At 35.5% G+C, this 27,564-nt stretch overlaps 1 protein-coding gene across 1 annotated transcript in view; it reads right to left on the reverse strand.

The window, feature by feature from the left end:
- Positions 1-10,887: 10,887 nt before the first annotated feature.
- TBX20 (T-box transcription factor 20) overlaps positions 10,888-27,564 on the reverse strand; it is a 50,539-nt gene continuing 33,862 nt past the window's right edge. Inside the window, exons 7-8 of the mRNA XM_061197911.1 lie at positions 13,570-13,682; positions 10,888-11,228 (exon numbers count right to left, since the gene is read on the reverse strand). Coding sequence (XP_061053894.1) covers positions 10,888-11,228; positions 13,570-13,682 — 454 coding nt within the window. The remainder of the gene's footprint in view (positions 11,229-13,569; positions 13,683-27,564) is intronic.

Genomic DNA, 27,564 nt, shown 5'->3' on the forward strand with positions numbered 1-27,564 from the left:
CTTATATAGGCATGTGTCATTCAGAGGAAGGAAGGTAATCCATTAATTAATTGGGAGAATTCCTACCCCTCCCACATGGAGAGACTGCCTAATTGCATAAGATATGCACACTGATTTGAGCAGAAGGGTACTCAGTAATCATTTTTAAATGACTTAACCAATATATACACAAGCACATACATGAATATTTATACCAGAACCCAAAAGTCAATTTTTCCTTGAACCCAGTGGTGATAGTTCCATGAACAAACTCCAACATATTGAGATTTTTAAAACTTTACCACCAAAGTAACTAATACAAGAATTACTACATTCAATATAAATAAGCAAAAGTCTTAGACTATATTAAAGAATGAACTGTAGTATATGTATGGGCAGGTTAAATACAAAATATAGCAAAAACAGAAATGAAACATAAGGCACCTGTGTGCTATGTTTTATATCATGTAATATTTTAGATTGACTTAAGATTTAACTTTGATCATGACATAGCGGTCAAGAAATATCACAGTAGGGTATGAGCCAATATGTTTTGGGCAGTTTACTTCTCTAGCTCTGATTTCTTCAACTATGAAATAAAGACTTCGGACTACATGACCTTATTAAAGTCTTTTAAACTTATTTGATTGTAGTTAGTATTTGAACATATGTTTAGGTAGCTGGAAAAATATACCTAATGAGTCATCAGTGCCCTGTACCAAACTCCCTTCTTAACAGTGCTTCTCTTCTCTCCTCATCTGTCTCCAGCTATGTGTTCTGATTCCACCTTTATGGTCTTACTCTCTGCAATCTACCCCACAATTTATCCCCCATCCTGTCCTTTAGTTGCTACACCTCTCACTGCCAACTCAGATGAATTAAGCCTATCCCTCTCTACCTATTCAGGCAGCCCCAACCCGGCCTCCACCTGATTTCTGTTCTGGTTCCTCCCTGATTCCACTTGCTTTCCAGTCTCTTAAGTACAGTGGGCTTCATTGTTCCTATTCTCTAATTACATCTGTCCTTTAGGAGCCAAAATGGCAACTGGAGTATAAAGGGAAGGGGAAATGTCCCTAAATAAGTAATAAGTGTTTATATGAAGACGACCAGGCTCTTGCTTTGGGCAGCAGAGTCCTGCTTTCACATAAATATTGACCCATCCTTAAAAGGTAAATGTGGAAGTTTAAAATTTCCTTCTTGTTTTTGCTACAATCTGAAACTCTTCTTGAGACACACTTACCAGTGACAATGTAAAATTCATTAGGAGAAAAATTGTTGAGTTTTGCTTTTATGTTTCTTATTTAAGGTTGCGTACCTGGATTCCGTAAAGGCAATGTAGACCTTAACTTTTTTTTCTTAAAATCTAGAAATTTTTGTTATAGGGGTTAGCACAGTGTCTTAGTTATGAGTACAGACAGGATTTGAGTCCTGGCTATCTCACTTACTGTAGATCTCTGAGCATTTAATTTCTCTAAACCTCAATTTTCTCATACCTCAAATGGGAATAATAATAGCTCCTACCTCATAGAGTTGTTGCAAAGATTAAGTAAGATAATGTATATAAAGTACATAGATATATAGTAAATGCTTTACAAAAGGTAGCAATTATTATCATAGCAAGGCTCAAGATGGAGAAGGAATTATTTATATCATCTTTTTCTTTTCGGGGCATCCAAAGAACCAGCTACAATTCCTCCTAGGGAAAACAAAAAACGGAGCTAAAAATAAGCCAATTTAAATTGAGAGCCTAAAACCATACAATGCTATCTAATAGGCAGTATTATCTTCTTTTCACAGATAATAGGCAGTATTATCTTCTTTTCACAGAATTTTGAGGCAGGCAGAAGATTCTAGACTGCTCACTCTTAACTCACAAGTACACAGGATTTAACTCCCCTGGAAGTCCTCAAAGTTGACAAGTTGGGCCCTATGAAATGGAAATAAAATATTTTCTGGATAGCTTTTTCTGTGTTTTAAAGTAACAGCTTTAGTGAGATATGATTCACACACCATAGAATATATTCTTTTAAAGTGTAAGATTCAGTGACTTTAGTATATTCACAATGTTGTGGAACTATCACCACTGTCTAAGTCCACATTTTCACTACCCCAAAAAGAAACCCCATACTCATTAGCAGTCATTCCCATTCCTCCTTCCTTCCAGCCCCTAGCAATCTGCTTTCTGTCTCTCTGAATATGCCTCTGCTGGACATTTCATATAAATGGAATCATACAACATGTGGTCTTTGTGTCTGGCTTCATTCACTTAGCATAGTGTTTTGAAGGTTCATCCATGTTGTAGCATTTATCAGTACTTCAGTTCTTTTTATAGCTAACTAATATTTAATGGTATAGATATACCAAATTTTATCTGTTTACCAGTTGCTGGACATTTGGGTTGTTTCCATTTTTATGGCCATTATGAATAATGCTGCTATGAATATTCATGTACAAGTTTTTACGTGGACATATGTTTTCATTTCTCCTAGGTGTATACCTAGGAGCGGAATTCCTGGGTCATATGGTAACTTTATGTTTAACAACTTTATAAACGGCCAGACTGTTTTCTGAAGCAGCCACATCATTTTATATTCTCACCACCAATGTACAAGGGGTCCAATTTCTTCACATCCTTGCCAACACTTGTTATTGTCCATCATTTTGATTATAGCCATTATCGTGGTGTGAAGTGGTATCTCATTGGCTTTTTTAAATTAATAGACTTTATTTCTTAGAATAGTTTTAGGATTACAGAAAAGCTGAGCAGAAAGTACAGAATTCCCATATATCCCTTCCCCTCCACTGCTGCACACAGTTTCTCCTGTTATTAACATTTTTTATTAGTGTGGTACGTTTGTTACAATTGAACTAATAATGATACATTATTATTAACGAATGTAACTATACTTTGCATTATGGTTCACTCTTTGAGCTGTACAGTTCTTTGGGCTTTGACAAATGCATCATGTCATGTATTCACCATTATAATATCATACAGAATTGTTTCATCACCCTAAAATGCCTATGTGTTTCACCTATTCATTCCTCCCTCCCTCTTCCCAAACCCCTGGAAACCACTGATCTTTTTACTATCTCCATAGTTTTGCCTTTTCCAGATTGTCATACAGAGTGGCTGTACCATTTTGCATTCTCACCAGCAATAAATGAGAGTTTCTGTTGCTCTTTCTCTTTGTCAGCATTTGGTATTGTCGGTGTTTTGGATTTTAGCCATTCTAACAGGTGTGTAATGGTATCTCATTGTTGTTTTAATTTGCGTTTCCCAAATGACGTGATGTTGAGCATCTTTTCATGTTTATTTGCCACCTTTACATATTTTTTGGTATGTTGTCTTTCACATAGATCTTTTGCCTATTAAAAACTTAGATTGTTTTCTGATTGATGAGTTTTAACAGGTCTTTGTATATTTGAATGCAAACCTATTATCAGATACGTGTTTTGCAAATATACTCTCCCAGTTGTGGCCAATCCTTTCATTCTCCTAATAGTGTCTTTCATAGAACAGACTTTTTAAAATTTTAATGTAGTCCATCATATTAACTTTTTCTTTAATAGATCTGCTTTTGATGTTGTATCTAAAAAGCCAACGTTATCTAGATTTTCTCCTGTTATCTTCTAGAAGTTTTATAGTTTTGCATTTTACATTTAGGCCTGTGATCCATTTGGGGTTAATTTTTGTGAAAGGTGCAAGGTCTGTATCTAGATCCATTATTTTACATGTGGATATTCAGTTGTTCTGGCATAATTGTTTTCAAAAAAGGTTATAGTTTCTCCACTGAATTGCCTTTGCTCCTTTGTCAGAGATCCTTCGACTGTATTCATATGGGTTTATTATCTGGGCTCTCTATTGTGTTTTGTGGATCTACTTGTCCGTTCTTGCACCAATACCATACTGTCTTTATTAACGTAGTTTTATAGTAAGTTTTGAAGTCGAGTACTGTCAGTCCTCCAACTTTGTTCTTCTTCAATATTTTGTTGGCTGTTCTGGGTCTTTTGCATATAAACGTTGGGATCAGTTTGTTGATAGCCACAAAACTTGGTGGGATTTTGTTTGGGATTGTGGTGAATCTATAAATCAAATTGGTTGTCACTATTGAGTCTACCTATCTGCAAATATGGAATATCTCTCCACTTATTTAGATCTTTGACTTCTTTCATCAGAGTTTTGTAGTGTTCTTCATATAGATCTTGCACATATTTTATTGATACCTAAGTATTTCTTCTTTATTTTTGGTGCTGATATAAATGGTGTTGTATTTTTAATTTCAAATTCCAATTGTTCATTGCTGATATATTAGAAAGCATTTGACTTATTTTTATTAACCTTGTATCCTATGACCTTGTTATAATTGCTTATTAGTTTTATGAGTTTTTTTTATTGTTGGAAGTACGTTAATATTATATATATATTTTAAAAATCAGTAAGAAGGAGAGGAAAAAACCTTAAAACTATAAGCAAACTGAACAAATGAACCCAGTTGTATTGCAAGTGAATAACATAACCATATAGGAGAAAAAACTAAGTAACTGCTAAACATGTCATTTGACTATATACACTTAGTTGAGTAGCAGGGTAAACAACTGCAAACAAATGCTGAACTCTTTTTAGAAGGTTTATTGTAGTTGTATGAAAGAAGCAGTATGAAGTTATTTGGGGTGTATAGTAGAATTGAGTAAATAAATATATTGATGATGTTGGGAGCCAGGGTTCTCATTGTGGAAGAAGGCAAATATAGATACGGAATGGGGCAAAGCATGGAAAAAAAGATCCTATGGGAGTACATTGGAATTGGAGATACCAGCATAAACTCATGATTTCTAATACATTTTATATACACACACACATACGTATATTTGAACATGTGTGCTTACATACATATATATATACTCCTAACACTGTCAGCTGAAAAGGCCTAGAAACATATGACAGTGAGCACATCTGGCACGCAGATATTGGTTACTAATACAGTTTCCCAACTAAAAGGAATCTGGGCTCCTGGTAGAAACTGTTGATTCCAGGGCTGAGGCAGGAAAGGTACAAGATGAGCCTGGAACAGTGTGTTATGCCAGAAATTGAAGAAGAACTTTAAAAAAAAAAGGTAAATTAGGGCATGTCAAGAGGACACAGGAGCCAACTTAAGGGGCTCCCAGTGACCAAATCTGGGATGATTTGAGTATCAAGATAACTAAGGGTAGTAATAAATTATAAGCCATTGAAAAATAGGAATTCTTTTGCCATGAACGAAAAAGGCTGAGGAATGATAAGTACCAGATTAAAGGAGACTAAAGAAATTTGACAGCTAAATGCAATAAGTGATTCTGAACTGGATCTGATACTTCTTACTGAAGGAAAATATATGCTACAAAGGACATCATTGGCGTCATTTCACAAAATTGGAGTACAGATAGTAGGTCACGGTATTGTACCATTGTTAAATTTCCTGAACTTGCTAATTCTACTGTAGATATTTACTGGAATCTTCTTGATTTTAGGAAATAGACTTTGAATTACTTAGGGATAATGCGGCATGATATGTGAAGCTTACTATAGGGATAATAGGGCATGATGTGTGAAGCTTACTATCAAATGTTCAGAAAAACAATTTGTTTGTGTGTGTGTGTGCGTTGACTACCCAGTATGAATGCAAATGATAAATGGGGCAAAAAGTTAACAATTGGTGAATCTGGGTAGAGAGTATACAGAGTTTCTTTGTACAGTTCTTGCAACTTTTCTATAAGCTTGGAATTATTCCAAATAGAAGATTTTTAAAGGTTGGTGTTTGGCATGCACAAAATATTAAGGGTAATAGAGCAGACTTCTGAAAGCAGAAGGTTTGATAACGTCAAGCATTTTGAAGGACTGTTACGTGGAAGAAGGATTAAGACTTTGAATTTGCCTAATCTTATTTTGTGTCAATCTGCTTTGTGTAATATTACAGCACATCCAAGAGCTCTTGACTAGAATGAGAGGTAGGAGTTCTTTAAGCTTTATGGAGTCTTCTGTATCATTCAGAACAGAAAAGTGCGAAGACTGGCGCTTCTAAAGGTTCTTCCGGTAGAGTGAATGAGTGAAAGGGACTGGGTGTAGGAAAATGGGAACTGGTGGCAACTTGAGAGCAATGTCCTCTCTAAAGACTTTCAAGTGCGATTAAAGACAAAACCACAATCCTGCATAGTACTGCTGTGCGTTGTGTCTGGCCTGGGAGTGGCCAGTTATGATCCCCTGATCTTACCTAATCCTCCTCTTTTTTTTTTTTCAGGTGAGGAAATGGGTACCAAAAGTCACAAAGTGTGTGAGATAATGAAAGGTGTAAATGTGTGCATGTATATCGAAACACATCATATTTAATGAAAGAAATTAACATCCACACATTTGTACTTTTGTACAATTTTGGGTAATATATAATTTTAAGCTGTTTACAAATAACATGTAATGCTTCAAATATTACATAATGTTGATAATACATTTCTAGCAGAAATAAATATATTGCACTTAAAAAGAACTTCATTAGATGTTACTTTATAGTATTAGGCTTATAACTTCTTTTTTCATAAAACATTTCCCATGCCCTTCCCACCACCCCCAGCACACACACTTCATTACAGTGACTGTTCTCACGCAATTCGTTAAGCAAATGAACACAGCAAACAATAGAACTGTGATAGAGTCTACTAAAGAGGCTAGATCCAATTTTATCCTTTAGGAAATAGAAGACCTTCTTTTAGGTTTCTGAAACTAAGAAAAACAACAACTAAATACAGTATTTTAATGTACCAGAAGTAAAATACAACAAGTTGTATTTTTTGTCCAGATGTACTATTTCACCAAAATGTTTTTATTTTCTTATTATCAGGGGAGGAGATTGGAATTATCTAAGGGAGAGACAGAGAAATAAGGGCCAGAGAATATTTATGGATTATTTGTCTATCAGATATTTATAAATGAACCTTTGCGTATTTAGGCATGCTGAAGAAAGCTAAGTACTGGAATATTTTATAACTGGCATGGAATAGTAGTGAAGAAAGAATGTTATGATTTCCTAAAATTTTAAGAGTTTTTAACCTTCCCTTTGCTTGTTTACATAAAATCCTTACATTCTGAAATAATATAAAAATTTATAAAATCCATCCTCCACCCAAGCCTAGCTCTCTAAAGGAGCCAGCTGAAAATTTTTTCTGTCTAGTCTAAATTTATAGTATAATATTGTTTTGTTTGTAGTAATTATCAATTCCATACACATTTAATAATGAAAACAGTTTTCCTTACTTGGTCAATGGAAGATTGAGTAAAAATACTGTTTTTCTTGCCATATTTTATCCTGCACATTACATAACTGACTTTTTGAACTTTAGTTACTGAGTCATGGCTTGAGTTTGACTGTGTTTTTAATGAGGTGGTAAAGTCACTCCATTTACCTTATTTGAAGCTCATTTTTCTCTGTATAATTCAGCTTAAATATAAGCAGGACAGCCTGAAAAGCTAATGTGAAATTCAGAATTGGGATAAATATCCTACTATCTCTATGAAAAATTCATAGGCAGTATGGGATGAAGATGCTTTGCTTCTAAGAATACTTATTCTTGGGGTTTTAGAGGGTTTCCTTTTTATCCCCCAGGGTGGGGCATTGTGGCTGGAGAAGTGCAATTACAGAGATGCAGATAAGGGTGGAGAGAGGAGGTTTTGGAATATCCCACAAAGTCAATGTGACTCTTACACAGGGTGTTTACTAGATGATGCATCATAATCAGGAAGTGTCTTAATATCTCCTACTCTGTGCCCACCTACTAGAAATGGTGGTAGACCTTTAAGACAACATACCATTGTTATAAACTCAAAAGGACCAGCAATGTAATATAAATTCATTAATGTAGACCTTGTTACCTAATAATTTGTGATATGTTGGACACAAACTGGATATGTTTATCCTTTATACTGCCCAGGGTGGACAGAGGAGGGGGGAAGATTTACTAAGTAAAAGAAATAAATGAGCTTACTCAGAATTATTGATAAACGTTTTAAAAACATATCACATATGTAGAATCTATTAAGTTATGAATTAATTCTTTTGGGTTAGATAAAGCCATTCTGGCAGGGCCGCTTTTAAGCAGCACTATACGTTAGCCAAGCTTTTTAATACTGTAATACACCGGGGGGGGACCCTGAATTTATTCCAAATATACCATAACTAATGCTCTTTATTATTCAGTTGGCTTTGTCCCTAATTATCTAGTTCTTGCAATTGTTTTTGGTAAAATAGACTTTAGAGTTTTAAATGTTAAATACCCAAGGAGTTAAGTAATAATCAACAAGCAGAAGAGCTCAGAAGAACCCTGGTGGGGTCATATATCTACCCCTGGTTTCCATGACTAGAGTGACTGATCAGGTTAAGCTCTATTTCACCTGTGTTTCTTCTTTCTTGTTCAAATAATACCAGATACTTAAAAAGTGTATCCAAGAATTTCAGGTGTGATTTTCCAAGAGCATGCTTTGGTGTCTTAGTCTTTGCTCTTCTCTAAGCGTGCTATTTTTATTCTTATATTGATTAATTACAAAATAAAGTTATGAATTCAGGACGTACTAGCATAAAACCATATTTAACAAAAATATATAAACCTACTTTGAGACACACCAATTGGGAAAAATGTCAAAATAGTATTAAAATGATCCTTTCATGCTCGTTGAAAAGAAAATTCAGATATGGATTTGCTTTAGTAGACCAGTCATTTATTAGGGTATTAAGTAGTATCATGTAAAATAGTATTTACTTTTGTTATTCCTGCTTTAAGTAGTAGTACTCTGTATTAAAAGCACTGACAACAGGCCAACTATTAAACATTAAATCCCTATCCTAAGCTCTGTGGATATTTACTTTAAACATTATGTATAACTACTTTTTTAAAGAAACGCACATCTGTGCTGTGTTTGAAAACAAACTACCTGTGGATACTATAGCATAACATGCAAGAAGTTAGAAATAAGCCTACAGTGTCTGCCATAGGACTTTGAGATGTTTGGTTAACATATGGAGAAGCTGGTGCTTCTCCATAACCAAACCTTGGAATACAGTGGAGAAAGTCAATTGCAAGTTCCAACAATAGCATCACTTAGACAGGCTGTGCCAATTATACCTTGTTTCATAGGCTGGAAGTGCCCAAGAAAGTCATTTGATATGGAAAAGCCTAACATTAAAACAACCAAATAAAATCCCACTTGAGTTTGATGTGATAAGTATATTACATTTGACTTCCAAATACACGTCTACTCTCAGCAGCAAGATTTCCCATCTCTTTGAACAGATTCAATACTTTTGTAGTCAGAACGAAGTAGAATGAATATGACATTAAAAACTAAGAATATTGGGGAGCTTTGTGAAGAAGACAGGTTAAATTCTATAGCTAGAATGCATTATATCTAAAATTGAAGGACTACAAACTTCATTAAACCTCTGTTATTAGGGAAAAGAACTGTTGCAAAATGCCAAATGTACTACCCTGATGGTAAATGCTTAGATATATATGGCTCAAAAATAATACAGATGTTATATATAACTACAATATAGTTAATTACTATTATAAATATTAAAAGAAGGCTTAAGAAGATAGCAAGAGTTGAAAATAAAGTGGATAAATCCTTTAGATTTACTTATAAGCACTTCCAATGTTTCAGTCAGGGTGTCACTGAGTTAACATGCAATTTCATATTATGGCCCTAGAAAAATGGTAGAATTACTGAATGTAATACAGTGAGAAAAAAGGGCCAATCAGATAGATGGACACATACCTATTCATGACCAAAGGTTAAGTGGTGGCTATATGGGCATTTAGAATGGTCATTCATAAATCCTTGTCAATCAGTGGCAGCAGCTAATCAAACAATGAAGCAGATTTACTGAAAATGAGAATTTGACCTGGTGCATTTTAACATCCATAAGGTCTCCCAAAGCTGAAGTAAAAATGAAGGGAGCTTTGGTACCCACGGCAGAAAAATTCCTTTTAGAATAGGGCAACCATCTGTTTATTGTAGTGAAAGAAAGTCTCATGCGTCAAGGTGTAGAGACTTTAAAGTGTCCCTCAGTGAATATATCAGCAGTGTATTTAGAATGCAGCCCAGAAAAATAAAACCTCAGTTTTATTTGTATATGGAAGATTTTTCCTACATAAATGGCAAGTAATTGCAAGAAAGAGAATTAGAAAGAAAGAAAAGACTGTGAAAAAGAACTTGTCAGGTACTGGCCCTTCAATATTACAGAAAGAACTTTGTGAAGTCATTACCACCTATTCATCCACAAAATAGGATGCATTAGCATTATCTCAGCTCCTTCCCCAGCAAACTAACACAAAGGAAAACTAAACATGCTTAAGCTACAGCACTACAAATACTTCTCTATTGGCTCTCATTTCTATAGGGAGAAATGGACTTCAGTTAGTCATTATGCATTATGGTATGTTATATAGTATTGCCTCTTTGAAGATCCTTTTAACCTGTGGAAAGTAGAAAGAAAACCTATACATGTTGACTTTATACATTACTGCAATGACACAGCATTTTTAACCACTAGGAATAATGCATCTTAAGATTCATCTGCCTTGTATTATTAAACTTTCTTGGTACATTGATATCCAATAGTTGCGGGACTTAGGCTGGCTAAGAACTTTACACTGATTCTCTCTCAAAGCCAAAAGCTGTCCGCCACTACAGATGAATCCTGGTCCATGGTGCTTTCCCTCAGTGGTAGGTTTTATTGTGAGTCCAGCTCTCCTCTTTAATAGGTCCCATGTCTCCTGGAGAGCCCCGGCTCCAACACCCCACATCCCACCCACCCAACCCTGTCTTATATTTCCATACCCATTTGCGCATTCTGGATCTGGATTCTCCTATTTTTAGAAGAGTCATACAAATGGCGTCATCACAGCAGAGGAATGGCGCAGTCCTTGGATAGCAGCATAGGGCCCCTGCTGAAAGTAGTGATGATACCGGGGCATGTGGAATGAGGGGAATGTCGGGCCACTCCCCTGCATGGAGCTGGCAATGGCCGATGGGGTTAGAGGCATCCCAAGTCGGCTATATGGTGGCAGAGAGCCCTGTATAGGGTGAGGAATGGGTGTCGCTATGGATGCTGTGCTGGTGCCAAGAGCAGTCAGGGACTGTGGGTGCTGAAATCCAGGAAAACTGGATGAAGATGATACCCAGGAACTGAGAGACAAATTATCAGATGTTGTAAAGGCTGATCCTGAAAGGAAAAAAAAAAATCTCATTAGACTGGAAACTCTACTTCAGTGTGCAAATCAAGAATTACATTATCTGAACAAATACTGTATGCTAACACATATATATGGAATCTTAAAAAAAAAAAAAAAAAAAAAAGGTTCTGAAGAACCTAGGGGCAGGACAGGAATAAAGATGCAGACATAGAGAATGGACTTGAGGACACGGGGAGGGGGAAGGGTAAACTGGGACGAAGTGAGAGAGTGGCGTGGACATATATACACTACCAAATGTAAAATAGATAGCTAGTGGGAAGCAGCTGCATAGCACAGGGAGATCAGCTCGGTGCTTTGTGACCACCTAGAGGGGTGGGATAGGGAGGGTGGGAGGGAGACGCAAGAGGGAGGAGATATGGGGATATATATATATGTAAAGCTGATTCACTTTGTTATACAGCAGAAACTAACACACCATTGTAAAGCAATTATACTCCAATAAAGATGTTAAAAAAAAAAAAAGAATTACATTATCTGCAAGGGTCAATTTTATTTTTAAAAATATGTAATAGATCTATAATTTAAAAGAGAGACAGGTTAAATCATGAGGCATATCTAGCTTTCCACACAAGAAGATATCATTTATACCATATATGGAAAAGAGAATTTACTGACTTAACTCAATAGATGGCCTGCATACTCCCTGAGAGTGGCCAAAACACTAGCACCCTGCCTGAAGGTAATGACCTGATTCCCTTTAAAGGACTTCCAAATAGCTGATATCTGTCTTAACCTCTGTAGCATCCCTATAAGTAAGGCTGGACAGACAAGCCTCAACGAAGCTACCTGGTTTCCAAAGCCACTATGAAAACCCACAAGACTGTTTTTCTTTTTTTTTTCTTTAGCTTCTGTAACTCTTTTCTTTTGGAAATGATGAGAACATTTACTATGTTGATTACATTTAAGACAGATACACAAAATCCAAACACATTTTAATATGCCAGCTCTATTCAGCATAGCTGAGTTATGTGGAAACAATAAGCACTGTCAAAAATAAAGCATAAGTACTTAGAAATTACTCTAAAAAGAAATGCATGATACTTATTTGAAGTTTTTCACACGACTCTATTGAAATAGAGATGTAAGGAAAGATTTTAATAATTGGAGACACATGCCATATTCTGGGATGAAAAATAAAAATTTTTTAAAAGTCATTTATTCCCAAATTAATTTATGGGTTGAGTGTAAAGCCAATGAAATGCCAATGTTTTTTCCCTCTTCAACTCGATTCTCAAAATTATCAGGACAAATAATGACAGAATTTTAAATTTTTTTAAATTATAACAAGGATAGATTTTCCCTACCAGATATAAAAATATGTTATCATGTTATAAAAACAAAGTAATGCATTTATGAAAATAGCATAGTACTGAGCAAGATGAGAAGCCACATCAATAGAAAAGAACAAATTGTCACAATACAAAATAAAATATATATGTATATTGTATTTATCATATATTTAGTATATAATAATATACTAAGTAATAATGGTAATATACATCATTACAAACTATCAGGAATGACAGCTTAGTGTCCATAATTTTTTATTAGATATTTGACAAGATGCAAGAGTAAGTTTTTCTTATATCACAGTATCCAGAAGTTGAAACAAAAGTTGACACTGAATTTTCCAGTTGTATAATTACTAGTAGCTCATCTGGATTTAGCTATAAGAGATGTCATATGTTCTGACTGTTTATGCTATTCCATATCATGAACATAAAAATATGACAGAGGACTCTCCCCATGTGAACATCCCTGTGCCTGGGCACCCCCCTCTGGTTTCTTTTCTCTGGCCTCCCAGATGCAGAGGGCTCCTCTTTGAACATCTGCAGCAGAGGAACTTTTTAGTACTCCGCTATTGTCACCACCTGGGGCACCACCTCTACACAATGTGTTCACTAGGAGAATCTTCTTTTTAAAAGTGTTTTCCATTCTAGTCATTGATCCTAATAAGACATTCCTGATATAAGTAAAACAGATATATTCCCTGATTTTCAGATTGTAAAACTGAGGATGAGAAAGACTAAGGGGCCACCCCCAAAGTCCAATAGCTCTTTGGTAGTAGATCACAGACAAATAACTCCTGGGCCCTGACTCAGAGGCTCAATGTCCTTTTACTGGAAAACAAACTACAGGAAAGCTTTAGGCAGCATCATCACTTAAGATGCAAAGGCAAAATAATGATCAGCCTCAGGCTGTCCCTTCCTGAAGAGGCTTCTGAAATACTTCGGGGCAGTCTCTCCCCTGAGGGCTAGAAGTCCCATCACCTCCCTGCCCAGCAGTTGCATAGCCCAGAAGTGGTCTTACCTCGATTCTGTGTTGTCTGAACCTCATCCCCCAGCACATCCTCTTCTCCTCCGTAGGTACGGATGGGTGAGCGGGCATAGGAGTGTTTCTGAATCAGGCTCTCCACACTTTCCCTAGATTAGAGAGTGATACATCCTGAGTAAACTAAAAAGTTAAGTACTCAGAGAAGGAGAGGAGTCTTAAAGATGATTTACCAGTCAGTAAAACCATTTTCTCAGCCAAAAGACCACCACTTCAGTAAAGAATCCGCCTTCCAATGCAGGGGACGCAGTTTCTATCCCTGGTCGGGGAACTAAGGTCCCACATTCCGCAGGGCAACTAAGCCCACATGCCACAACTACTGAGCTCACTCACGCATCTCAACTAGAGAGCCCGCGTGCCACAAACTACAGAGCCCATGCGCTCTGGAGCCCGTGCGCCACAACTAGAGAAGAGAAAACCCACAGTCCACATGTTTCTAGTGTTCTAGAAAACTAGAGAGAAGCCCAAGCACCACAACGAAGAGCCTGCACATCGCAACTAAGACCCGCCGCAGCCCAATAAATAAATAAATAAATAAATAAAATATATTAAAAAAAAAATACCACCACTTCAGGGAAAGATAACATTCAAAACATGCACGTTTATTTCATTGTAGATGCCTCAGAAACATGACCTCAGGCATATAAATACAAGAAACCTAACTGGACAGGATAAGGACAATTCCCTGAAATTCTACAAAATTAGGGTCAAAGGTGAACAAGGACCTATAAAACCTGACCATAGGAATATGGAGTTTAATGATGTGAAAAAATGACTGGTGAATTTACTATAAGGAGCTGCAATCCTGTGACTTCATCAGCTAATGAACACAAAACACTCACCTGATACGAACTGCACTGATTGAACATCTGATGAAATACTGGCCCAAAGTTCAGAATATCATTAGTCATAAAAAAGACTCAGTGTTCACTAATAAACCTAGTAAGTGCATAGAGTATATGACAATATGGGTAGTATGGATAATGGCCACTTTGAGATTCTTGTTGCTTTAAGACTGAAAATTATGGAAAACCTATGAAGGACACATAAAGGGCCACTACGGAATTTAAGCCCCCAAATAAATTGGTACATTGTCTTTGTAGATGGTCTTTCTCTTGCAATATAGTCTAAAAACTAAAGAGTGTTGTTAACTTTCAGAACAAAAATTATTTTGGTATTTGCCAGTTCAACCTGCTGCCATTAAGCGAGAAAAACACCAGATAAGAGGTTTTTTTAAAACATTAATTAATTATTTTGGCTGCATTGGGTCTTCGTTGCTGTGCACAGGCTTTCTCTAGTTGCGGTGAACAGGGGCTACTCTTCATTGTGGTACATGGGCTTCTCATTGCGGTGGCTTCTCTTGTTGTGGAGCACGGGCTGTAGGCACGCAGGCTTCAGTAGTTGTGGCATGCGGGCTTCAGTAGTTGCGGTACATGGGCTCAGTAGTTGTGGCTCGCCGGCTCTAGAGCGCAGGCTCAGTAGTTGTGGCGCACAGGCTTAGTTGCTCCACGGCATGTGGGATCTTCCCAGACCAGGGCTTGAACCCGTGTCCCCTGCATTGGCAGGTGGATTCTTAACCACTGCGCCACCTGGGAAGCCCCCAGCTAGAGTTTAGCCAAATGATTTCTTTGCCAAAAATGGAAGTTGGTAACAGGTTAGCTTATACAGTATACATCTCCAAGAATAGCTGTGGCCTAAAGACCAACACCAAATTAACCACCAAAGGACAAAAAAAGGATTTTTAAAAAGTGTGTTGAATAAAGGACAAACCGAACACCAAATTTCATCTTGAGGGGATAAGGAAAGCGAATAAAATGTCATAATAACTTTTCAAAATGTAATACTTGTCAACATTTCACAGAGATATACAGACTTTACCTGTGAAAAAATACTAATAGTGAATTTGGTGTTCTAGAAAGCTTGTATACTCACACAGATTAAAGCATTGTGTCATATTATATAGCATGCAAATGAAGACTTAAAGGTATGCCTAAAAGAAAAATTAATTCTAACAACTACTCAAGTTATATCTTTACTCCCAAAAGGTTTTAAAATAAGCATACAGTACCACCTCATGCAGCCAAAATCACTGGGATCAGGCAAAATCCAGATCCAGTGGATTAACATGTAGGTGTTTAAAAAAATGAGGCCATTCCATATTTATTGATATGGAATGATCACCAAGACATATTAAGTGAAAAAAGTTAAGTACAGAACAGTGTATAAAGTTTGCTACCATTTGTGAATTTAAAACAAGAAATATGTATGTTTGTATATGCACAATATTTCCAGAATGTTCCAGTTCCCAGAACAGGAAGTGGCCTAGAATAGGTTTTCTCTGTAGTGTGGAACTAGGGGCCTACTGGAGCAATGATTCCCAAATTTGTCCCAAATACACTTGAGTTACCTAAAGCTCTTAAAAAACAACTATATTGAGGTAAAATTAATGTACAGTAAGTGGCATATATTTAAATTGTACAATTTGATCGATTTGGGCTTATGTGACCAGTGACACCACCACCACAAGTTAGATAATAAATGTATGTAACACCTCCAAAAGTTTCCTCATGCCCATCATGCTCCCTGGTCTCCACCCCAACATACTTTTCCAAGGAAAACACTAGTATGATTTCTGTTCCTACCCATTAGTTTGTGTCTTCTAAAATTTTTTTAAAATGAAATCGTACCTTATGTGTATCTTTTTATCTGGCTAAATTACTTTGAGATTCACATATCAATAGTTCATTCTTTCTTATTCTGAGTAGCATTCTATTGTATGGACGTACTATAGTCTGTCTGTTTATCTGCTGATGGACATTTGCGTTGTTTCTAGTTTTTAACTGTTACACATGCCGCTGCTGCATATATTAATGTATATTTTTAAATATACATATGATTTCCGTTCTTTGGGGAAAATGCCTAGGAGTGGAATGGCTGGATTGTATGGTCGGTATATGTGTAATTTTTTAAGAAACTGCCAACCTATTTTCCAAAGCAGTTGTATCATTTATTTTAGTATTCCCGCTCGGCAGTGTATGAGAGTTCCATTCCTCCACATTCTCACCAACACTTGGTGTGATCAATCTTTTTAATTTTAGCTATTCTAATACATGTGTACTAGTATGTCATCATAGTTTTAATTTGCGTTTCCGTAATGACTAAGATGTTGCACATCTTTTTATGTGCTTATTTGCTTCTATATATCAACTTTGGTAAAACTGTTCAAATATTTTGTTCATTTTAAAAATTAGGTTGTTTCCTTATTATTGAGTTTTGAGATTTCTTTATATATTCGGGATGCTTGTCCTAACAGGATGTATGACTTGCAAATATTTTCTCCCAGGCTGTGGCTTGTCTTTTCATCTTTAACAGTGTCTTTAAAACAGCAGAAGTTTTTAATTTTTATGAAGTCCAATTTATTGTTTGCAATTTTATGGATGCTTTTGCTATACTATCCCAGAATCTTTGCCTAAACCAAGACCATAAAAGTTTCTCTTAATTTTCTTTTCTAGAAGTTCTTATAGTTTTAGGTTTCACATAATGATATATAATTTGCCTTGAGTTGATTTTGTATAAGCATGAGGTATGGATGGTGTTCATTTTTTGCTTATTGATAGCCAACTATTCCAGCACTATTAGTTGAAAAGATGACCCTGTCTCCACTGAATTACCACTGCATCTTTGTCAAAAAAAATCTTCCTCTTTTTGCCTTCTTTTAGGTTATATTTTATAATTCCATTTCATCTCCTTTGTTGGTTTGTTTATTATTTATAACTTTTGGTTTTTTAGTGGTTGATTTAGTGTTCACAGTAAATATCTTTAACACATCACAATCTGCTTGGCAAGTGATAGTTACCACTTTAAGACTCACAATAACATTACTTTTATTTCTCTCTTCTAACCTTTGTACCATTCTTGTCAAACATTTTACTTTTACAGAAACCCCACACTACACTGTTATTTTTTTGTCTAAACAGTTAATTATGTTTTAAAAGATTTGAATAATATGAAAAAGATTGATCTACTTATTCTTGTAGTTACCATTCCCACTGTCCTTCATTCCTTTGAGTAGATCTAGGTTGACATCTGATATAATTCTCCTTCTACCTGAAGGACTTCCTTTAACATATCTGTAGTGCAATTTTGTGTCTGAAAAAAGTCTTCATTTTGCTTTTTTTTTTTTTTTTTTTAACATTTTTGCTGGGTATAAATTTCTAGGTGAGCAGACTTTTTTCTTTCTGTACTTTTAGAAATGTTGCTCCACTGTCTCCTCATTTACTTTGTTTCTGACTAGAAACCTGCTGTCATCCTTATCTTATGTACTATGTCTTTAATTCCCTGGTTGCTTTCAATATTTTCTACACTGGTTTTGAGCAATTTGATTATGATGTGCCTTGGTGTTATTTCTTAATGCTTCTTGAGCTTGGGTTTGTTGGCCCTCTTTGAATTGTGTGTTTTTAGTTGTCATTAAATTTGGAAAATTTATGAACATTATTTCTTCAAATATAATTCTTCCTTCATCTCCCCATCCACCTTTTAGGGGCTCCAATTCTCCAGTTACACATATATTAGACTGTATAAAGTTTCCCCACAACTCACTGATACTCTTCATTTTTTAAAATTTCTCTTTGCTCTGTTTTATTTTGGATAGTTTCTATTGCTGTGTCTTAAAGTTCTCTAACATTTCATCTGCAACATCTAATCTGCCATTAGTCCCATCCAGTGTATCTTTCATTTTATACATTATAGTTTTCATCTTTAGAATTCTGACAGCAAGGTCCTAATGTATAGCACAGGGAACTAGATTCAATATCCTGTGATAAACCATAATAGAATTTTGATTTGGATCACTTGGGCCTCTTCCGTGTCTCTACTTAATTTTTGGCTATTTGGAATACAGTTATAATAACTGTTTCAATGTCCTTGTCTGCTAATTGTAATATTTGTGTCAGTTCTGGGTTATTTTCAATTGGTTAATTTATGGGTTATATTTTTCTACTTCTTTGTATTTCTGGTAATTTTTAATTGGATGTCAGACGTGAATTTTATCTTGGTGGTTGCTGGATATTTCTGATATTCTTATAAATATTCTTGAGCTTTGTTCTAGGATATAGTTAAGTTATTTGGAAATAAGTGATCGTTTGAGGTCTTGCTTTCAAGATATGTTAGGTAGAACTGGAATACTGTTTAGTCTAGGACTAATTTTTTTCTCACTATTAAAGCAAAACCCTTCTGAGTATTCTATCAAATGCCCTGCAAATTGCAAGATTTTCCAGTCCATCTAGTTAGAACAGGCATTATTTTTATCCCTGTATGGACGCTAGGTACTGTTTCCGCCAATCTTTTCAGGTGCTCCCCTCCCCCCAACCTCTGGTAGTTTCCTCACACATGTGCTAGTCAGCTCCCAGCTGAACACTCAAGAGGGACCCCCTGTAGGACTTTGGTATTCTCTTCTCCTGTGGTCTGTCCTGTGGATTCTCACTGTTTGCTCTCATTGAACTCTCAGCTCTGACTGCTCAACTCAGGGAGTCTGCCAGGCTCAGCCTGTATTCTCCCTCCCTGTGCCATGGCCTAGATACTCTCTCAGACTCTAAGCTGGGTCCATCATAGGGCTCACCTCATTTGTTTCCCATCTTTCAGGGATTACTGTCTTTTGTTGCCTTGTGTCCAGTATCATTTAAAAAAGCATTGTTTCATATATTTTGTGTGTTTCTTAGTTATTTAAGGCAAGAGGTTATATTTGGTCCTTGTTGCTTTACCTTTACCTGAAGCAAAGTCTGTCCTGAGGCTCTTCTAAAAATTCCAAAACCAGGTCATACCCACAGATCAAGTAAATCGCAATCTATGGGGTGGGACACAGGCTTCAGTAATTGTTAAATCTCCCCAGGTGGTTCTAGTGGAGGAGAAGGTGTGTGATGGATACTTTTCTCCATATATGCCTCTGTACCATTTGAACTTTGGACATGTTTATTCAAAATTAATTACAAATCATAAACTATCATAAGAAATGGTAACGTACCAATGGACAAAAAGAGAAGAACTGCTGGTCTAACGCTGATACTTGGGGAACTTATAATGAATTGATAAAACTCATTATCATGCTGATTTTTATATCAATATAGTAAATGCATTGGAGGCAATGTGGTATATGGGAAATTTCATGGGCTTTAAAGTCACTCATCAAATGGATGAATGGATAGATGAGTTTATGGACCACCTAAAACCATTTTCACATTCTAGTTTTGTTACTTCCTTAACCTCTCTTCATCTGTAAATTGGGAAGTCATTCATTCATCCCCCCAAAAATTATTTAGCACCTTTTATGAACAAGGCACTATTCTAGGAATTATGGAGACAGCAGTAAGCAAAACGTAAAAATCCCCGCCTAATGGGAGAGAGGGCTGGGGGAGAGGGAGAAAGATGATAAGAAAAATATGTAGAAAAATGTGTAGCATATTAGATGATGATGATAGTGCTATGGAAAAATAAAAGTAAAGCAAATAATAGTGATAAGAACTATAACTATGAGAATTAAATGAGATAAGGCATTGGAATTGCTCAAAGTGTCTGGCACATAGGAGGTACTCAGTAAATATTAGTGCCCTATAAAAGTATATCTAAAGCAGGTAAAAATTCTATTCTTTTAGATTATATTTTTTCCAATTTATTTCACCCATATGAATAATCCTAATTCAGAATAACGTGATCCAAACAGGAGGATTTTTCTCAGTGATTGAATGTAAAAGTCAGCAGAAAACTTGAAAAGTACGTTATTTGCAGTTCTATTATAAAATTATACCTATCATAAACTATAACATTAAGCTTTAATGAGTCCATATCACCTGTTTAAAAGTGTAACCTATTTTTAAAGATCCCGTGAACTTGTTGAATCCCTTGAGTTGGACTTGTTGACATGAAAATATTTTATCATTTACTAAGAGGCACCAGTAAATGCAGAAATTAACAGAAAGGGTAACTTGGCATGACATGGACCCTAACTAATCAATTTGCCAACTGCCATATATTTTAAGCTTTATATGCCCACACTCTGGTAATGTTGGACCCCTGTAGCCTTAACAGCTGAGTCACTTACTCAAGGACTTAATTCACTGTAATATTAGAGCATGCCTGTCTTTTTGGGTAACTTGGGTCATTAAGAAAAGCATCAATTGAGACGAGTAACCCTTAATAAAATGACAACTATAGCATACATTCAAGCTGATGTCCTTTCAGTCTAAGCCATGTGTCATACTGTTAATATTTAAAATGAACTTAGAAAAGAATTAGGTGGTCATTTTCACATGAGGAAAGAACTTGTTTCAGATACCCTAGAAAATATTTTCTCTTTGTAAAGTCATAAAGGAATGACCATCAATGGGCTGAAATTATGGCTGGTGTATTGCTAAGGTGTATTCTGTTGCCCATCCTAGGCACGTAGACTGCTCTATCCAAGCATTTAAGTTCAAAAGCAGAGTGTAGTATCTGCCTCTCTAAAAATGCCCTTATATAAAATCATTTAAACATTTTTCACATATACACAAGAAAAATTGTTTAACACAATGAATCACTGCCTTGTGAAATATTTTGCTTTTCTATACAAAGTACATTATATTTATTTTGTCCTTGGAAGATCACTGGTATCATTACTTATTCTTGTCTCTAAGAGGGAGAAAAAAGGGATTTATTGAAGTGATTTATTTTTGTCAGGCCTGGAAGGGAACTGAAAGCAATGGCAGTTCTTATATAAAGGATGGCATAATTAAATTATTGCCTTTTAAGTGATTGAAAACAGTGGTGCAAATCAGGGCCGTCTCTTCGAAGATGTTACAAAGAATAGACAGCTCATGTTGTTTACTTTATGTCTAATCCCTGTTTCCAGCAGAATGAAAAGTGCAAAGAATTTATTTAGCCTGGAAGACTACTGTGAGGATTTCTGGAATACTGTGTTCTGAAAAATAAGGGATGACTCACCTAATGGGTTAAGTGACTTAGGTATTACAAGCTAGGACAGTATCTTGTAATGCTCAGTTCTGTTATATCCCAAAGCAAGAGACAATAGTTACTTTGGATTTTAATAGATAAGTAAAATGGGTACCATTATTGAAGGTTGGCCTTTCTAATATCTAACACTAAATTATTTTTCTAGGCAAAAAGCGTACATCATTAGGTATCTTTAAGAGATCTCTTCTGACTAATGTGTAACTATCAATTCCAAGACTAATATACATGTGAGAGACACAATCATAGCCAGAAGGTGGGCAAGATACAGGGTAGCTGCAATGATTATGTTGATTCTGCAAAAATGTTCAGAACTATTGGAAGTCATCTGAACTATTTGTTCAAACTCTAGATAAGCAAAACCAACATACTCTACCAGTATTGAACTGATTACCCTTCCTGTATCTCTGAAACTAGAGTACAAATTTCTTAATGCTCAAAAAAGCAAAACCCTTTTCCTTCACATTCTCCTTTGCACCATCGCTTTACCCAATATATTCCTCTTTAAATGCACTTACTAGATGGATGGCAATCATGTGTTTGCATGACCACCATTACCACTACACTGTTGGCCTTTGAACAAGGGAGAGAACAATGCTTGCTTTATCTAGGCAGTGGTTCTCAAACTTTAGTGTATTATAGACTGAGTGTTTGTGTCCCCCAAATTCATGTTGAAATCTTAATCCCCAATGTGATGATTTTAGGATGTGGGGCCTTTGGTAGACTGTTAGGTCTTAAGTGTGGAGCCCTCATAAATGGGATTAGTACCCTTATAAGAAGAGAAAGGAGAGCTTGCTGTAGCTTTCTGTTCTTCAGCCATGTGAGGACACAGTGAGAAGATAGCTGTCTATGAACCACAAGCAGGTCCTCACCAAAAACTGAATCTGCCAGCACCTTGATCTTAGACTCGCCAGCTTCCAAAACTGTGAGAAATAAATGTCTGTTGTTTAAGCTACTCACAGTCTATGGCATTTTTGTTATAGCAGCCCAACAGACTAAGTGTTCATCAGAATTACCTGGAGGGCTGGTCAAAACACAGATTTTTGGACCCCACCCTAGAGTTTCTAATTTAGTAAGTCTGAAGTATGGCTCGAGAATATTATTTCCAGCGTGTTTCCAGGTAACGCTGATGCTACTGACATGGAGGCCACACTCGGAGAACCACTGCCCTAGTGTAGTGGTTACTGGAACCTGCTTAGCTCGAATCCTAGCCCTGCCACTTGCCAGTTGTGTGCCTTTGGTCAAATTACTTCACTACTCTTTGCCTCAGTTTTCTCATCTGCAAAATGAGGGATATTAATATGACCTAGCTCTTAGGGTTATTATTAAGATTTAATGAGTTAAATACACATAGAGAGTTTATATTTGTACTTGGCATATAATAAGTGCTCAATAAATGTTTATAGGTAACAAAATTAAATCACTGTTATTGAGTATCAAAATCATGTGTTCCTAAAGCTGGTTACATAATCATAATCATTTTAGATGAAATTGAGACTTCCAGTTGCTATAACTTGCTATGCTTCATTTAAACCATCCTACAATATACATGTCAGAGAGAAAATTAAATAAAAAGTAAATATTATTTCGATTTACATTCTAACTTTCTTTCTAGATACAGACCTGGTAAAAAGCTGCATTCAGGGAGAAAATGTCAGATCCATTAAAATCAAATCTAATTTACAGGAAACAAAATATTTAAAGTTGTCCTTGCTCATCAGTTTGCTCATGTTTACATCGTATCTTACTAGGCCTTTATAAACAACTCCTTGTCACAAAATTTTTCTAAAGATTTATGCAGATAATGTTATAAATTACTGGAAGACAATATATCAATATTTGTTGCTTCCACAAAGTACTTAATAAATGAAAACTTTAGATAATACAATTGGAGATGTATTATAAATCATTAATTTTAATTTGAGAACAGAAATATATTATGCAATACATTTTGGAAAAACAAAATAATCTTTTTAAAAGCTTTTAGATTTTAGCTTATTTTTATTTATGTGACTTAATCCTACTAATTTTTCTTTTCAATAGTAATACACATTTCTGGTTTTATATCATTATTAGCAACTTAAATAAGTAAACTGTACCACTGTGGGAAAAAAAAAAACTAGTTTCTTAAGTCTAACTGTTGTGACTAGAACAAAGGTCTCATGCAAAGTACAGATTATTCAGCCTCTAAAAATAAACTTTAGTAAATTGTGAGGCAGGGAACAAATATCCTTTAGACACAGATAGAAAGAAAGAAACAAGCAAGAAAAAAAGGAGGACAAATTATGACCGTAAGTCAATTGTGAATAACTCTGCTACTCTATCAAACCCGCTGATTTGTTTGACACTGTTTTGTAATATAAATGTGTCCTCTTAGAAGCTGTGAATAAATGAGTAACGTTTTAAATGCAGGAACATAGCTTGCTAGTTAAAAGAATCTTGTGGTAACTACTTATATAATTTGAAAAAAAAAATTTAGTTCTGTTGAAAGTCATCCCTTCCTTTCTGTGGTTGTTGTCACCAGACTATTTTAATTTATTAAATTAATAGATTGTATTTAAAAGCAGACTTTAATCTGGTTGCCAAACAAAATAACTTTCATTTTATGCATACAGTCTTTTATACTAACTCTGTCTTCACTGGAGATGATAAAAAGATGTTTCTTTACTAAGAAGCTGTGCGATCAGATTCCTTATCTGTGTCTGGGCTTTGCTTTCTCCTATAAAATGAGGGTGTGGTAGGGAAATGGTGGGCTGGATTAGATGATCTCTAAGATCCATTATGGCTCTAACAATTTATGAGTCTATCAATATATAAACAGAAGTAAAAATTAAAAAGAGCCATTTTGAAAAAGTCCAGTACTAGTTGCAAAGAACCCTGAGTTCTAACCCCAAATCTTCTATTAATTGTGTGATCTGGCAGATCACTCTCTGGGCCCTACTTGCCTCATTGGTATAATGACAGAGAAACTGGTTGGCTCCCCAAATCACTCCAGCCTTAAAATAAATAAAGCAGAGACCATTGTTACTAGCTTTTCCCATTTGCTTTCTTTAGTATTTTTACTTTCGAATAGCCTGCCTCTCATGTGGTGGCTGCCTTTAACATCCAGGGTTTTTTGTTTGTTTTTTTTAGCTGACTTCATTGAAATTATGTTTCACTTTTACTTTATTACAGACACTGCATAATCTACTTTGTAAGAGTCTCCATAATACTCAAGTATAGTTGTATTTATGAAAGATTAAGGGAATTAGCAAACTAAGTTATGAGCCATAACCATTTCACTATTCACTAGGCTGAAGTTTAATCCATTTATTTTCTCAGGCAATACAATGCTCCCCCCCCATATATATATTCCTCTGCTTTGCATAAATCAGTTATACTGGTTTTCTTCTAAAGATAGAATATAAGAGTGATATGTGAACTTATGTTGTCAGCTATTTGGGTAACAACTATTAGGTTGGACTAATCAGTTCATGACATGCATGACTTATTCAGGAGCCCTGAATGTCAGAATTTTCTTTTTTCCAAAGCTAGCCAGAATGCTTAGAAGAAAGCCCAGATACCAACAGGTATCCTAAACAGGGGAAGGTGAAGATGAGGAGGAGAGATGAACTAAGTACACAAAAGTATACTGCAGAAAGTCTTATTCTGGACCACACTTTAAGAAAAAAAGTGACTAATATGTCCAAAATTCAAAGGTAGAGGAGGAGTTTTTAAAGAAATGTCTCTACTATAGGACATCTGGAGAGAGCACTGAGCAGGACATCCATTCAGCTTCCCACTGAGTCCACCAACATGATGCAAGTGCCAGCTGTCTGGATGGGACCCATGATGTAGAGAAGGAAAATCCACATAATCCTTACATTTCATTTCACCATGAATTTCCTCTTCTCTGCCTCTAAGGTCATCAGCAGAGCTTCTGACAATTTAAAATTTATTCCATTGGCAAGCTCACTAGAAGTTAGTGTAGGGAGGGTCTTGGATTGTACTCCAAGGACTCCTCATTCTAAGGAAGCATGAGGTACAAGAGGAACAAATGAATAATGTTTCAGAAGACTGATGCCACCTTCTTTCTGTCCCTTCACATCATCTATGAGTGAAAGAAATAAGAAGGCAACATGTCCAGATAATCCTCTGGGAACTGGGCATCCCCTTCTGCCCTTTGATCAAGGACAATAAGAACAAAAGAAAAAGAACGAAATCTTTTGATCATTCCAGAAAACAGGCTGTCACTTACATGGGAAAGAATATTAGATTGTCATCAGAGTTTGACAGCCATAGTTTATTCCCGGAGACAGTGAAGTAACAACATATCTAAAATATGGCAGGAAGGAAAATGTGATGCAAGGATTGTGTATACCAAGTCAAACTGACTTTCACAAATGAAGGCCACAGACTGTCACGTTCATGCAAAAGACAAGGAATTTTGGTCCCACTATAGCCTTTCTTGAGGAACCAAGTAGAAAATGAACTTCAGACAACCAAAACACTGGAGAGACACTGACATAAGATGCATCAGGGGCATTAAATACATATTTACTTATAGAACTAAGACTAAACTATGGTTATAAGAAAGGATGTAGTATGTAATGACTGTTCTCTGACAAGGTAGATGAGAAACAGTTCTCAAAAATGGGGGGAAGAATGGGGAAAGAACATGATAAGTAGAATAAAGTTGTTGATTATATATGTTTATTAACTGGGATTAAAAGGATGTTACTTCAAATCAGATGCTGAAAAAGAGGGAAAGTAGGGGGGAAGAAAAAAAGAAGTTACTAGTTAATTTCAATATTGCTTCTAGGAGGGGACTTAAAGAAAATTAGGAAGAGGGAGAGTAGGAGTTCTTAACAGATATTAGTGTAAAGGAAAACAGAACAAGAGTATGAATCTTGCTAGTTACCCAAAAAAAAGTATAAAAAAAAAGGTTGCTAATAAAATAGACCACATAGTAAAAGATTATTTATATAAAATACTTGTATATCTATTTAAATATAACAAAACAATATGACACACCTGAGCCCAAACATATTACTATATACATTACATGTATATTATATACTTACAGATATACATATATGTAATATAATACTAATGTACATTGTTACATAAAAAACAAGGTGAAAATGTATAGAATGTTAAAATTTAAGAAAAAGAAGCATATATAAACATGTATCTGCTTATATGAAAAAACATAATGGAAGGATAAACAATGCTTTTTCTTTTTAATAGTTACCGATAGGAGAGGGAAGAAATAGGATGGAGGAGATATAGAATTTTGACCGCCTTTGAATAAGCCATGTTCTGTAGATTTGTCTTGAAACCATGTAAATCATGTATTAAATAACCATATAAGAAAATTATACTTTTTTAAATTCCAAAAAATAAAAAATACAATAAAACAAATGAACCTAAATGTGTATCATTAGGTTGGTGGTATGACCAAAAAACAAAACAAAACTTAAAAAAAACACAACACTCTAGTATCAACAGAATCTACACTAAGGACAAAAAGAACCACAAAAAGATTTTTAACTATTTTTAGTTGGCACATTGTTGGAGATATGCTGACATACATATTCTGAGATTGCTATGCTTCTTTCTCTATGCTGTGAGATAAAGCAAAGGAGCAATGACAGAATATTCTATCATTCCTGGTGTTACTGAGAACTAGAGGCTCAGCATGAGAGAAAAGAAGTACAGATAAAAGGTCAGAGAGGTTAAGTAAAAACTATCATCCTGAATTGAAATAGAAAGTATTAGTATGAACTCAAGTAGGATTTTACCTTTAAAGTACATGTGAGTGTGCACACACATATCCTTCAAACTGAGGACAGAGACTATCTCTAGGGAGGGGGATTCTGAGAAGTGGAGGCTCACATTTGACTTATTTAAAGTTTGAGTACTGGATTCTTACACATTTTAAATATCACATTTTTCCATTTTAAAATGCAAATTTGGGAAATATTAGTAAAAGTA

Source organism: Eubalaena glacialis, chromosome 8 (assembly GCF_028564815.1).
Source record: "Eubalaena glacialis isolate mEubGla1 chromosome 8, mEubGla1.1.hap2.+ XY, whole genome shotgun sequence".
NCBI classification, from domain to species: domain Eukaryota; kingdom Metazoa; phylum Chordata; class Mammalia; order Artiodactyla; family Balaenidae; genus Eubalaena; species Eubalaena glacialis.